Source organism: Dermacentor andersoni, chromosome 8 (assembly GCF_023375885.2).
Source record: "Dermacentor andersoni chromosome 8, qqDerAnde1_hic_scaffold, whole genome shotgun sequence".
In the NCBI taxonomy this organism is placed as follows: Eukaryota; Metazoa; Arthropoda; class Arachnida; order Ixodida; family Ixodidae; genus Dermacentor; species Dermacentor andersoni.
This window is the reverse complement of record NC_092821.1, coordinates 58406370-58419087: the sequence shown is the minus strand read 5'-3', so window position 1 is coordinate 58419087 and position 12718 is coordinate 58406370. Positions and strand designations below refer to the sequence as shown.

The 12718-nt window shown below is 43.0% G+C and overlaps 1 protein-coding gene across 1 annotated transcript; it reads right to left on the bottom strand.

Moving 5' to 3' along the window:
- Nucleotides 1–28: 28 nt before the first annotated feature.
- LOC140219803 (uncharacterized) lies at nucleotides 29–1273 on the bottom strand. Its single transcript, XM_072289698.1, has one exon. The coding sequence runs from the start codon at nucleotides 1271–1273 to the stop codon at nucleotides 29–31; it is 1245 nt and encodes a 414-aa protein (XP_072145799.1).
- Nucleotides 1274–12718: the final 11445 nt, after the last annotated feature.

Below are 12718 nucleotides of genomic sequence, written 5' to 3'. Positions count from 1 at the left end.
AGAGAAGAGTGCAAGAAAGTGGCATATACTACTCACCTTCCACATGCTCGCCCCTTACAAGGCACCAGGGGCATCCAAAGTAGCCGTTGAAAGGCACCATGTTTAGCACAGCTGCCCTTGCAGGCGCATCCACAGAACAACACAGCACGAAAGGCCAAGACGCATGGACCCTGTTCTGGTAAGTCCATGTCACTGGTTTCGTGCTGTTCACTTCTTGCACAAACTTTTCAAGGAAGAGTTGCATGTTTGGATGCGACTTGCCAAACCAAAGTCCTGCAAGTACCGGGTGCTTGAACCGCAAGTGTGGTGGCAGTTCATTAACAATGAACTGAATAGGCCACACAGATGTTTTTGACGACTTGAAGACTGGGCTGCCATCGGTGTTTGTGGTCAGCGTCAAGTCATCATCCGCAAGGCTTCTTGCCTTCTTCAGTTTAGCATAGCACCGAGCATTTGTTATATCACTTATTTTCGATGCCGGCAGTCGTGCTTTTACCAAACTCGACTCTAACGCAGATTTAGTTTTTTCTGTCAAAAAGCTGAGCTCTTTGTGGAAGTCAAGGATGATAAAAAATGAGCCTTGCTCTTTCAGGGCCTGAAGTCTTTCAGTATGCTCGCAAATTTGGCACTGTGCCATTTTACCTTGTGGCGCCATTACTGCGCTGCATGTTTCGCATACATAATAGTACCGTAGCACTTCTGCTTCATTGCTCCTAAGCTTGTGAAACGTGTATTCGCTGCGCGGCAATACACTGGCACGAAAGAGAAAGTTAATAAGCTTTGAAAGATCACCTAGTGCCGCCCAAGTGAGACCGTGGGCAATTGCGTACGCCATAACTGCTGCAATTGCGCCAGCTTTCGTGACTTGTGAGCCTGGCAGGGTTTCCTCGCTAAAGCCAGAAAACTGGCGATTGTCTCCGCTCTCAGATTGTGCCTCCTCAAAGCCGTCGCTCTCCTCACTACTATCTTCAGAGCTCCCTTGCTCGTCGTCACTTCGTGTGTGCGTGCTACTGGACGCAGAACTGCACGGAACTGTACCCGCACTGCCATTGGCACCGTCGTTATCGTCGTCGTCGCTGTGTGCGAAACACGATGCGCTGGTTTCTGCCGAAGCCGGAGAGTCGTCGCCGTTGCAGCGACTTGTGCTCGCGACATTTGACGCTGCTGCGGCGTGGTCCTTCAGTCGCTTGTAAAGACTTGACACAGGCACCTGGAAGAACTTGTCACGATCCAGGTACTCCTTGCGCCGCTTCAAGGGGCGGGATGCCGACATAATTCCGCGCTGCTGCACCGACTGGGCCGACTGAGCGAGCGTAAATAGGCGTACGATTATTGACGACGGTTAGCCACGTGCGGTTAGCCGGGTCAATTGGCCGGGTTAGCCACATTAAACGTAGTGGATTGATGAATGGATGAATGTGCGTATGGATGTATATTATGAACATCTTCATCAATAAGAGGTGGGGGGGGGGGTTGGCGCTCGTTATATAGAATCACATCAGTGCTTATTACCGTCATTGAAGGCCTGTGGTTCCGGCCAACAAACCACCGAACACGATAAGCATCTATTACAACAAAATTAATTACGTTCCTTGTTTTTGCGCCACCACTATTCCAGAGGTACACTGTATTCTCAAACGATCACCAACTCAAAATTCTTCCTCTACTTTTTTTTCTAGTTGAATACAGCGCCATCCCTTGAGTAAAGAATACGCTACGATTCCAAAGATTTTGCGCATAGTGGCAATCAAACACAGTGATTATTTATGTCGAGGGGCGGCGCTGCCATCCCCTTTTCTGGGGGGGATTTTCAACTGTGCTTCACAAGGCATTTTCACCTGTGCTCAAAAGGAATGGTCGAAACTAACTCGAGCGATGGCAGCAAAAAATTACAAAGGAATCGAAATATGTATGTGAAGCGGAAAGCAAAAAATATAGCACGCACCGCTCTCATCTCCCGCTTACATCGAACGAATTCTTGGACGATACACCGAAATTGACACATACAAGAACCCGATACAGTCTCAAATCAAAATGGTTTTACCAGCGAAACAAAACGCAAAAGAAGAAAATGACAGTGCAGCAATTGAACCGTACTTATTTGCAACGAACAAGCAACTCAGGAATGAGCAAATACTGTGCAGCAGCTGGCAGTGTTGGAGCAATTGAATGTTCCTTTGGGCGTGTATGTGCGCGGTTTCACGTTGTGCTAATTAACAACGATGTCCCCAACTACGATGACTTTCTCAACGGAAGAGGCACAGCGCATATCGGGGACAAGAATTATTCGCCACTATATATATATGCACACACAAACTGACAAAACTGTACCAAGACATTAATTAACATGTAACAGCTCACTAAAACACCAGAAAACAAACTGAGTGCAAAGATTCCAGCTGTTAACGGGCGTTTATTTATTTATTTTGTTAACGGGCGTTTATTTATTTAACGCGGTCGCTTTCCGAATAAAAACCCAGGAAGGAACACACTGCAGAATTCTTGGTCACGTTTGTTTATGCATAACACTCGTCTAAACGCGTACTTTAGTCAATGCTTGCTACACTTTGATAATATTTTGCGGCTATGTTAACATACTTACAATTCGTTAAGCGATTGCGTTTAACATAGAATACACATTTGTACGGCACCACCATATAGACATTTCGCTTGAAAATTATGTCTGTAGACAATATGTAGCCTGTGTCACCTAATTTTGGGCGCAGACGAAAAAAAATGAATTGATGACTTTGCTTCTCGTTGAAGATCGGCAAGCGAACTTCTTGAAGGCACTTTCTCGCCACGGAGTTGTTTTCTTTCGCCCATACGCCATGACGAAGCCGGTTGTAACGTGGTGCTGTAGCCGAACGTAGCCGAATCAATCCGAGGTCACTGCGGTTGGTACAGCACGGTTGGGCCACAATAAGCTACGATGCTGGCGTACGTGAAGGACCACGTAAATATCGGGCTATTTTGCCCACCCGACTGATCAAAGTTTTTTCCCCGAAATCGGAAGAAGATTTCGACAAAGCCAAAACCGTCCAGGCGTTCTGGCGGAGCGAGGACGGTGACATTCAAGGATACTACCCAGCCTTTATTGTCGCTCTGGCAGGTGAGTGTGCCCTGCAAAAGTTTCACCTCTCTTGATGGTTTTATGTTGCGGATATGGTCAAGTACATTTCTTGCCGGCTGGATGTATGTGAAACGTAGATTTTCGCTTAGTTGCCGTCGCGAACTGACGTGTGCTATGTCGTGTTCCTTGCACGTGCCAGTATTGTTGATCTAGCCGGCGACGCATGTCATTTGTAATGCGGGTGTGACACGGGCACTTTCGATCGCTATCGAGCCCGATCGGGGCTGAAAGTGGCCCGTGTGCATTAAGTATAACATTCACAATTTATTGTTTGCACACGCAACTGTTCTTACGCCAGCACGTGTGCATGCATGAAATACATGGCCGTGGGTCTCGACAACGTTGCACCTGCGTGCTTGTCTAAAGAAACGCTACCTGCCCTCATATTACCTTATGTACCATACAATTCTAGCAGTCTGTGAAGGCCAGCTTGCCAACTATACTTTAATTCTTTATCATAGTTTTTCATGTTACTAAATTGGCCTTAACTGAATTCAGTTATTAGCTAATAAGTGTCAGCATCACTGTACTGTTCGCCGACGCTTGTGAATAACTTGTAATGTATTAAGTTGCTTTTCCGCGTGTGTTGGTGTCATTGTAATACCGCTTCCAGCTGGTAGTAAGTATTCCAATTGTATACTTTAAGTTCGCTGCTAGTACTTGTTTCATAAGTTCCTTGCAAATTGATTTTTGTTTGGTAAAGAGCAATATGATCGAAATGAATGTCGCAAACGCGCTTGCTGGTTCAAATATTTAATTTCTTTTGCCTCTGTGAAATGCCTTCGAGTGCCTTTGTGATGCAACAGCATTTTCTCAATACTGCTACAGAATTTTAGTGCTCACTTTAGTTTTGCAAAAGCTGTTGCTCAGAAATGAACTTGAACAAAGATGTGTTTAGGAGCAAACAGAAAAAAAGAAAACATTTTTGCCCAATTTCCTTACCTGGTGGTCTTTGTTAAGCATAGCCTACGTGATATGTTTGTCATAGCTGCCCTTTCTCTTAGTGTCGTCACAGCCACTACAGTGCTCCGTATGTTTTCATCACTGTGCACCACTACTGTGGAAGATCCATCGAGGTGGTGTAGTTGCTTCATCATTGGGATGCTGATCCCAAGGTCACATGACATAATACTGGCCGTGACAGTTTGATGGGGGATGAAACGCAGAAATGCCCTTAAACTGTGCATTGTGTGGATGTTAAGAAAGCCACAGTGGTCAAAATTAACCCAGAGTCCCCTACTATGGTGCGCCTCACAGTCATATCCTGGTTTTGGCACATGAAACACCAGAATTTCATTAAAGCGCCCCTGAAACGGTTTGGACAAATTTTGTAGATGCTTAGGGTACAGCTATAGTAAACCATTCGCGCCACAGTTTGTGTGAAGCGTATCATATTAAGGGAGCTACGGATGATTACAAGTTACCCTCCTCCATGGCCATGCATTTTCTCCAACTTGTTTGCCGAGGCATCGGGGCTAAGCTCCACCTTCACTGGTGCTGCGTCATGATAGCACATCGTGTCGTCTACTTCCGGTTCTCTAAAATCAAGTGCATGAAGCCTCTCCGCCAGCAGCTTGGCAGTCGACCCTAAGGGAGAGCTATCGAAGCAGCAAAGCATTGCGAGCATTCTGTCACAGCACCAAGTGTGTCCAGTATTCCGGTAACCACAGGCGTGATGGGCATTTCGACGGATCGGTGGAGGCATACATTGAAGCTGATGACGAAACTTTAGTGTAGACGTACGTGAGCTGCCTGATCGGTCTGCATGGTCCAGCCACCTGGTGGCACAGAACTTACAGCAAACAAATACCTAATATTTCTCTAAACAAGTGTAAAATATTTACAAAAACAATGTGTTCACGATTACGCACCTGAGGAAATATTACACCAACAGCAAAGTAGAATAGAGTACATTACAGCTACTGTGTTTGTTTGAGCTCATGCTACCAGGTGGCTGCACCGTGTAGACCATTCGTGTTTGTGCCTCTGCTCATCCGGTAAAATGGCACGATCAAACGGCCTGACCCAGTCTGCTTGCGCTTGCATTTACCCAAACACCGTACACGCGAAACACTATTAGCCCAGGGAACGATCTACAGGGGCTCTGCGAGCACCGCTCGTGTGACGTCAGGGCACGGACTCGCGCCTGTCTGCTGTAGTTCGGGCAGTGTTCGGGTGCCTTCTGCGGTGGTTTTGTTTGTTGGCTGTTGTTCCTTCTGCTTGTACACTCATGGTGGTAGTCTCAAATATATTTTTATGGCATCTTAGTTTGCGAAAATTTATTCAAAGAGCTTATTTCTTAGATGACAGTACAGTTCTCAAAGGCAACGCTACAATGCCAGCCGAAGGAGCACAGGCTAGCCCATTGCGGGTTTTTCATGTGCGGATTGACAACCGCAAGAACATAGCATATAAGAATCCAGTTATGATACCATACCTCTAGCGGTTCAGCAGGTATGTCACAAACGCTGGCCTTGTAGGACTTCAACAACAGTTACCTTGATTTTAATTCGCTAAAACAGGTTTGCTCATGACGAGTAGTTCATGGTATAATATTGAATTTTTGCATTTCTTCACAGGAGCACTCGGCAGTAACACGAGGACTTAACAGTGCAGTTTAGATTCTACCAGCACCACTTGCTTCTTTAACTGCTTCTGAAAATTAGGCGGTTCTTCACACGTTTATTTTAAGGGGCAGTTTTTTTAAGTAAAGCTAATTAATTGAAGCTTACAGCTGTTTGCAGAGTACGAAAGGGAATGCACCAATGTATATTTCCTTTTCCATGGTGCATGTTCAACTCACTTGAGCAATTTACTGGTGTTTGCTGCTTGACGAATATACACGATGAATCTGTTTGGCGAACTGACACAGGTTGCGCAGTCCAAATTTTTTTAGTGAGATGTACTTTTCGGACCAAGTGGCTGCAGCTAGAAAGAAGCTGAAGCATCATTCATTAGTAATATGGGACATATTGAATTTAATTCCCCGGTGCAGGGTCAAAACTCAAGTGAGACATGTAAGACTTGTGATGCCTTGCTTAAGAAGGTTTGCGAGATCTTCTTTTACATACTGATGAAGCGAATAGTTCTCCAATTAAACAACACTCGATCGAGACATAGTGAGGTGGAAGGTGCTTGACTTTTGCTTTTCTAGGCAGCCTAAGCTGCACTTATGTACCTCGAGTATGCTTTAGGCATTACATTTGACGCTGCAAAGAACTGCCTCATGGTTTCAGTTCGAACTTGTAGTGAACTGATAGGTTTCGTGAACAATGCGTGCTTCGCCATAACGACAGTGGGTTGCTTCTGTTGTGCGAGGGGTGTGCCATATTGTAGATAAAGGCCACTGAGGGCCACCATGAAACATTTCATCGCTTGCAATTGATTATCTCTCGATCTTAAAATGCGAAGGTTGTGGGACCGTTCCCCACCTGCGGCAAGTTGTTTTTTCATCCACTTTCATTTCCATTAATTTATTGTTTCTTTATTTCATTCACTAAGCACAACTAATTTCCCCTATGTTGTCCTTGGTGTCAGTGTTTGTTGGCTTCTTGTGAAATGACAAATAAAAATCAGGCCCCTCGGTTAACCCCTTTTGTCTTGTTTAACCAAATGTTCGGGCATACATAGCTGCAGTTGTATCCGCAGTGATGATCACAGAGGCACACATTTAAACAAATAAAGCTGCAGACACTGATTATGCGGCTATCTAATAGATGCACATCTGCCTCCTGGTCCTTAACCACTGGGTGTAGCCAATTGTTTGTGAGTAAGGTTCCTGTGCCTGTGCTTATTTGGAGCTGCTGTATGATGAGAACCGGGCGTTGTACAACAGCTGTAAACGAGCACAGGCAATGGAACCTTAAAGCCATCATACAATGATATACAATGGTTATTATATAGGTTGCGCTTTTAGTCTAGACTTTGCTGTGCACTTTATCATTTCATTTTTATATGTTCAAAATATTCCGATACATGCCACTGGTAAAAGTGTATTGCTTTTTACCTAGGTGGTCTGGACTCCCTGCGACTCAAAATAAAAAGCATGCGGGAGCCATTTCCGAGGCTAATTGAAGCGGATGAAGAGGAGACATCATCGAGGAAGAAAGAAGTGGGTTTTACTATGTGCTAAAGCTATAGATTAATTTATTGTAGTACACAATATGGTAGAAAATTTGGTGTAGCACTGAGCATCTATTGAATCCTTGTTTGTGATAAAATAAGCAAATAACTTGAATGTCACTGTAAGTCTTTATTTGTTGAGTGATTTCAGGCAATGTCATTAGGTGACCTTGGTAATGACCTTGGTAGGAAAAGAGCTCAGGGTGACTGACAAATTTGGTTGGTTTGTGCATGAAAAATTATAGGTCATGTGAAGGTGGTGTGCAGCATTTGTGCATTATGCTATTTTTCTAAGTTTGCTTGAAGTTTAGGGATGTGTATCACAGTAAAATTGAGAAAGATGTTTGATGATATTGCTGCAAACTTTATGCACACAGCACAACATGTCAGATAATTTCTCTGGCCATCAGCCTTCTGCGTGTGCATTGGATTTTATAATAATGTATGTTGGGCCTGCAGGGGCACATTCTTCTGCAAACTTTGTCTACTTTGACTGGAAGGAGTTGCAAAGTGGAATGTTATAAGTTAATTATGTGGTTTATCAATCACTTAATATAGTGTCACTGGCTCATCACAGCAAGAGTGACAGGACAATGGGATAATAACCATTTCATTGCTACATGCATACCTGCCCACTCTCCAGAACTTTTCTTAAGGTTGACCTTGGGCTCCTGCTGCATTTTTACGAATGTCTGATCAATTCTACAGCATCAATGAGAGGGTAGCAGTAGTCGTAATCAAACTCAATAAAAGGTATAAATTAAAGGTAGTACAAACATAAGCTCCAACATCCAGTCACGACGATGAGGAAAGTGCAAACGCAGTATACAGTAGGAATGAGGGACTTCAATGCAAAAGTGGGGAAAAAGCAGGCGGGTGAACAAGCAATTGGCAACTACTGTGCCGATTCTAGAAACGCTAGAGGTGAGATGCTGGTAGAATTTGCAGAAAGGAATAAGCTGAGAATATATAATGAACACTTTTTTCAGGAAACATAGCAGCAGAAATAGGGGGGACCTGGAAAAGCCCTAATGGTGAAACAAGAAATTAAATTGATTTCATACTTTCTGCCGATCCCAGCATAGTGCAGGATGTAGAAGTAATAGGTAGGGTAAAATGTAGCGATCATAGGTTAGTGAGGGCCAGGATCCACCTCAATTTAAAGAGATAAATAGCAAAATTGGTCAAGAAAAAACAGGTCAACTTAGAGGCAGTAAGGGTAATAGCAGACAAATTTAGGCTGGTACTTGCAAACAAATATGCAGCCTTAGAACAGAGTGATGATGACATAGAGGTAATGAATGAAACCGTAACGAGGCTGGCTTCAGAGGCAGCAATTGAAGTGGGAAGCACGGCACCAAGGCGACCAGTAGGCAAGCTCCCCCAAGTAAGAAAGGACCTAATAAAGAAACAACAAAGAATGAAAGTGTCAGGGCCTTGCAGGACATGAAACGGGGAAGAGCAGCAGGAGCAAATGGAATAACAGTCGATTTAATCATAGATGGAGGAGACATAATGCTTGGAAAACTGCCGACTCTCTGTACGAAGTGTCTATCGACTTCGAGTCCCAGAAAACTGGAAGAATGCAGACATTGTGCTAATCCACAAAAAGGGAGACGTTAAAGAATTGAAAAATCATACACCCATTAGCTTACTCCCAGTATTATATAAAATATTTACCAAAATAATCTCCAGTAGAATAACGACAACACTGGACTTTAGTCAACCAAGGGAGCAGGCTGGCTTCAGGAAAGGTTACTCTACAATGGATCACATCAATGTTATTAACCAGGTTATCAAGAAATCCGCACAGTACAATAAACCTCGCTATATGGCTTTCATAGACTACGAAAAAGCATTTGATTCAGTGGATACCAGCAGTCAGAGGCATTGCATAATCAAGGAGTACAGACCGCTTACGTAAATACCCTGGAAAATATCTACAGAGATTACACAGCCACCTTAATTCTACACAAGAAAAGTAGGAAGATACCTATAAAGAAAGAGGTCAGACAAGGAGACACTATCTCTCCAATGCTATTCACTGCGAGCTTGGAAGAAGTATTCAAGCTATTAAACTGGGTAGGCTTGGGAGTAAAGATAGACGGCGAATACCTCAACAACCTTCGGTTTGCCGATGACATCGTTCCATTCAGCAACAATGCACACGAGTTACAACAAATGATTCAGGACCTTAACAGGTAGAGTGTAAGAGTGAAGTTGAAGATTAATATGCAGAAGACAAAGATAATGATAAATAACCGGGCAAGGGAACAAGAGTTCAAGATTGCAAGTCAACCTCTAGAGTCTGTGGAGGAGTAAGGTACTAATCACAGGGAACCCCAACCATGAGAAAGAAATTCACAGAAGAATAAAAATGGGTTGAATCGCATACGGCAGACATCGTGAGCTCCTGAACGGGAGCTTACCGTTATCATTGAAAAGGAAAGTATACAATCAGTGTATTTTACTGGTGCTAACATACGGCGCAGAGACTTGGAGGCTGACAAAGAAGCTTGAGAACAAGTTAAGGACTGCGCAAAGGGCGATGGAACGAAGAATGCTAGGCGTAACCTTAAGAGACAGAAAGAGCGCAGTATGGATCAGAAAGCAAACGGGTATAGACAATATTCTAATAGACATTAAGAGAAAAAAATGTCGCTGGGCAGGTCATGTAATGCGCAGACTAGATTACCGTTGGACCGTCAGGATAACAGAACAGGCACCAAGATAAGGGAAGCGAAGTAGAGGACGGCAGAAGACTAGGTGGTGCGACAAAATTAGGAAATTTGTTGGTGCTGGTTGGAATTGGTTGGCGCAGGACAGGGGTAATTGGAGATCGCAGGGAGAGGCCTTCGTCCTGCAGTGGACATGAATAGGCTGATGATGATGACATTATGCATCACCAAACCTTGACATAGCTTAGTGCACAAACACTGCACTTCACCTTTACCTATGTTTTGTGATTCTTCAGTATTTTAATAAGATTTGGTAGGATGCATTTCAAAATCAGGGGTTCAGTGGCATTAAAAGCATAAAAAAATTGCTACTGTTTATTACTGTTTGGTCAGCCTTACCCGAGATTACCCAAATATTCCACCATCAAGTTGCAGGAGCAGCCCACAAGCAGGATAACAAAAAGGAAGAGGCTAGAAGCCGCCAGAATTTTGCACGAGCGCATAATTGCTCAATCGGACAATGGAGCAGAACCACAGGTTTGTACCCGTTGGGATCATTTTGTTGGCACTCCAATCTGGTTAGCACAGTATGTCTAAGGGGACATGCAGCATGGTTTAAAAAATTATTTTTTACACAGATGTAAGTAATGGTTGGTTTTGCTTCAAGAAGTGTCATTTGTTTTGCCTCGGGAATATTGTTCATGATTATTCAGCCATGTTTCTAACTATTGGTTTTCTTATTTATATATAATTTCAGAAACCTTAGGTAACATTTGGAAGGACAAGTTTCTATAAATGAAAACACCTATTTCATGTCCAGCATACTTGGAAAACACGTCTGACGCAAAACAAGCCGAGAACAACGTAATTAGTAAACATGCATCAAGACATGCTTGCACTGAGAGCAAGCTTTAAGACATCTGCTTCACAACTCCTTTTACGGATGCAATGTGCACATTATTCAAAGAGTTGGCACATGTGCAATCAGAATATTTTTAAAATGTATGTGACATATGTTATATTTTTTGTCTGCCATTGTTTCTTTAGCACCGTCTTCATGTGCACCTGCAAGGGATATACACCCAAAATTCAGCAAGCTGTTGCAAAGCAATCTCGGCAGGAACCTTCGATGTCAGTCCCATTGTGCAGAAATCAATGGCAGAAATGCACTTTCAATGTGGTTCACTTCAAATTTATCCCATGCCCTCTGTGTTATTATACCAAAAGCCTTATGTATGTCATGATCAGTGGAGAGCTTTCGTTTGGAACACTATGTGGAATCAATTTCTAAATATTGAACTAGTTGTTAATGTAAGCGAATTCTGCTGAACACATTACTTCTTCACCTAATTTATAAAAATAACCACCGATTTCTGCTTCGACGGTTTGTTTGTTAAGCCTAACTGGGCGTTTTCTTGAATATCATGTAAATCTCTCTGGGATAATTAATTTTCTTGGCGTTTCAGGAGAACGAGGAACCACAGGTTGAAGATGGATTAATTGCTCAACTTAGAAAAGCACTAGAAAAGAAAGACCAAGAGAATAAAAGACTTAAAAAAGAACTTCGGAAGGCAGCATCTTTAAATCAACGGCTGACAAGTGCTCTGCTGGACAAAATTGGTGAGGATGGGCCCTTTCCTTTTTTGTCTATAAAGATAACAGATTTGCTGGGTTCACCTCAATAACATTCCAACACAGATGAGTATCCTGGGTTACAGTAACGCTAATTACCTTATTAAAAAATGAAAACTATATTGGCAGGTTTTTATGCAGTTTCGTGATGAAAATGTGTAGGATTGAAAAACTATTCTAAAGTTTCCTTGAAACTGACGCATATAGGTGTCTTTTTTTTTCTTTTCATGAGTATAGTTAAACCAACTTATAATGGTGAATGAGTCGTACTTTGGAACATGAGGGATGCATTCGGGGCGGTGAGATGGCTGCAGCAGCAGAAATATCACTTGATCATATTTCTTTCACCAACAGGAAAATTTTGCAGTTGTGCGGGGTAGAGCTAATATGCTGCAGCGTGGACTCTAGTTCACGGTAACTGCCATTTGTGGGCAGCCGGTGTGTAGAAAACTTCGCAGCAAGGTGCTGTGCCGCCAGTTGTACGATTATGTGAAACTTTATGTATTTATTGATGTACTTCGGCATTTTTCATGTTCTTTGGGATAACAAAGAACAAACTCCCCACTTCAAGCTCTTTTCTCTTAAATTACACCACATCTTTTCCAAAGAGAAAGCAGCTCGATGTGGTCCATGGGGAGGTAATGAAGGAAGTGGCAAGTTCGTTGCAGGTGTCAGCTTTTGTTTCTTATTGAACTCATGTTATCTGTTTACTTGCCTTAATATTTAGAAATGTATATGTTGGCCAAAGCGAAAGCATATAAATGAAAGCCTGAAGAAGCATGCGCAGAATGTAAAATCAAGAGAAGTCCAGTATATCAGGATTGTGTTAATTGAGGAAGTAAATGTGTTCCAGAACAGTGATTGTGTTGAAAATAAAGGCACTTGTGTTGGATAGGGGCTTTCTACATGAGAGAATTGCAGGCAAATGTGTGTTCCAGAACACAATGATTGTTTTGAAAAATAAAGGCACTCGTTATGGATAGGGGCTTTCCAGATTGAAAGAATGGGAGACAAATGTGCCAGTAGGCCCTAGTTACACATGCATGAGAAGGAATGTTTATACATTTATTGAAGCTCTCACTGACTTGAGCAGTTAGGTTCCAGCTGCGGTGGTTGTATGTCTTGCTTTTATTGTCTGATTAACCTTGGCCTG

Coding starts and splice junctions, on each gene's coding strand:
- LOC140219803 (XM_072289698.1), bottom strand. CDS start 1,273: ATGTCGGCATCCCGCCCCTTGAAGCGGCGCAAGGAGTACCTGGATCGT.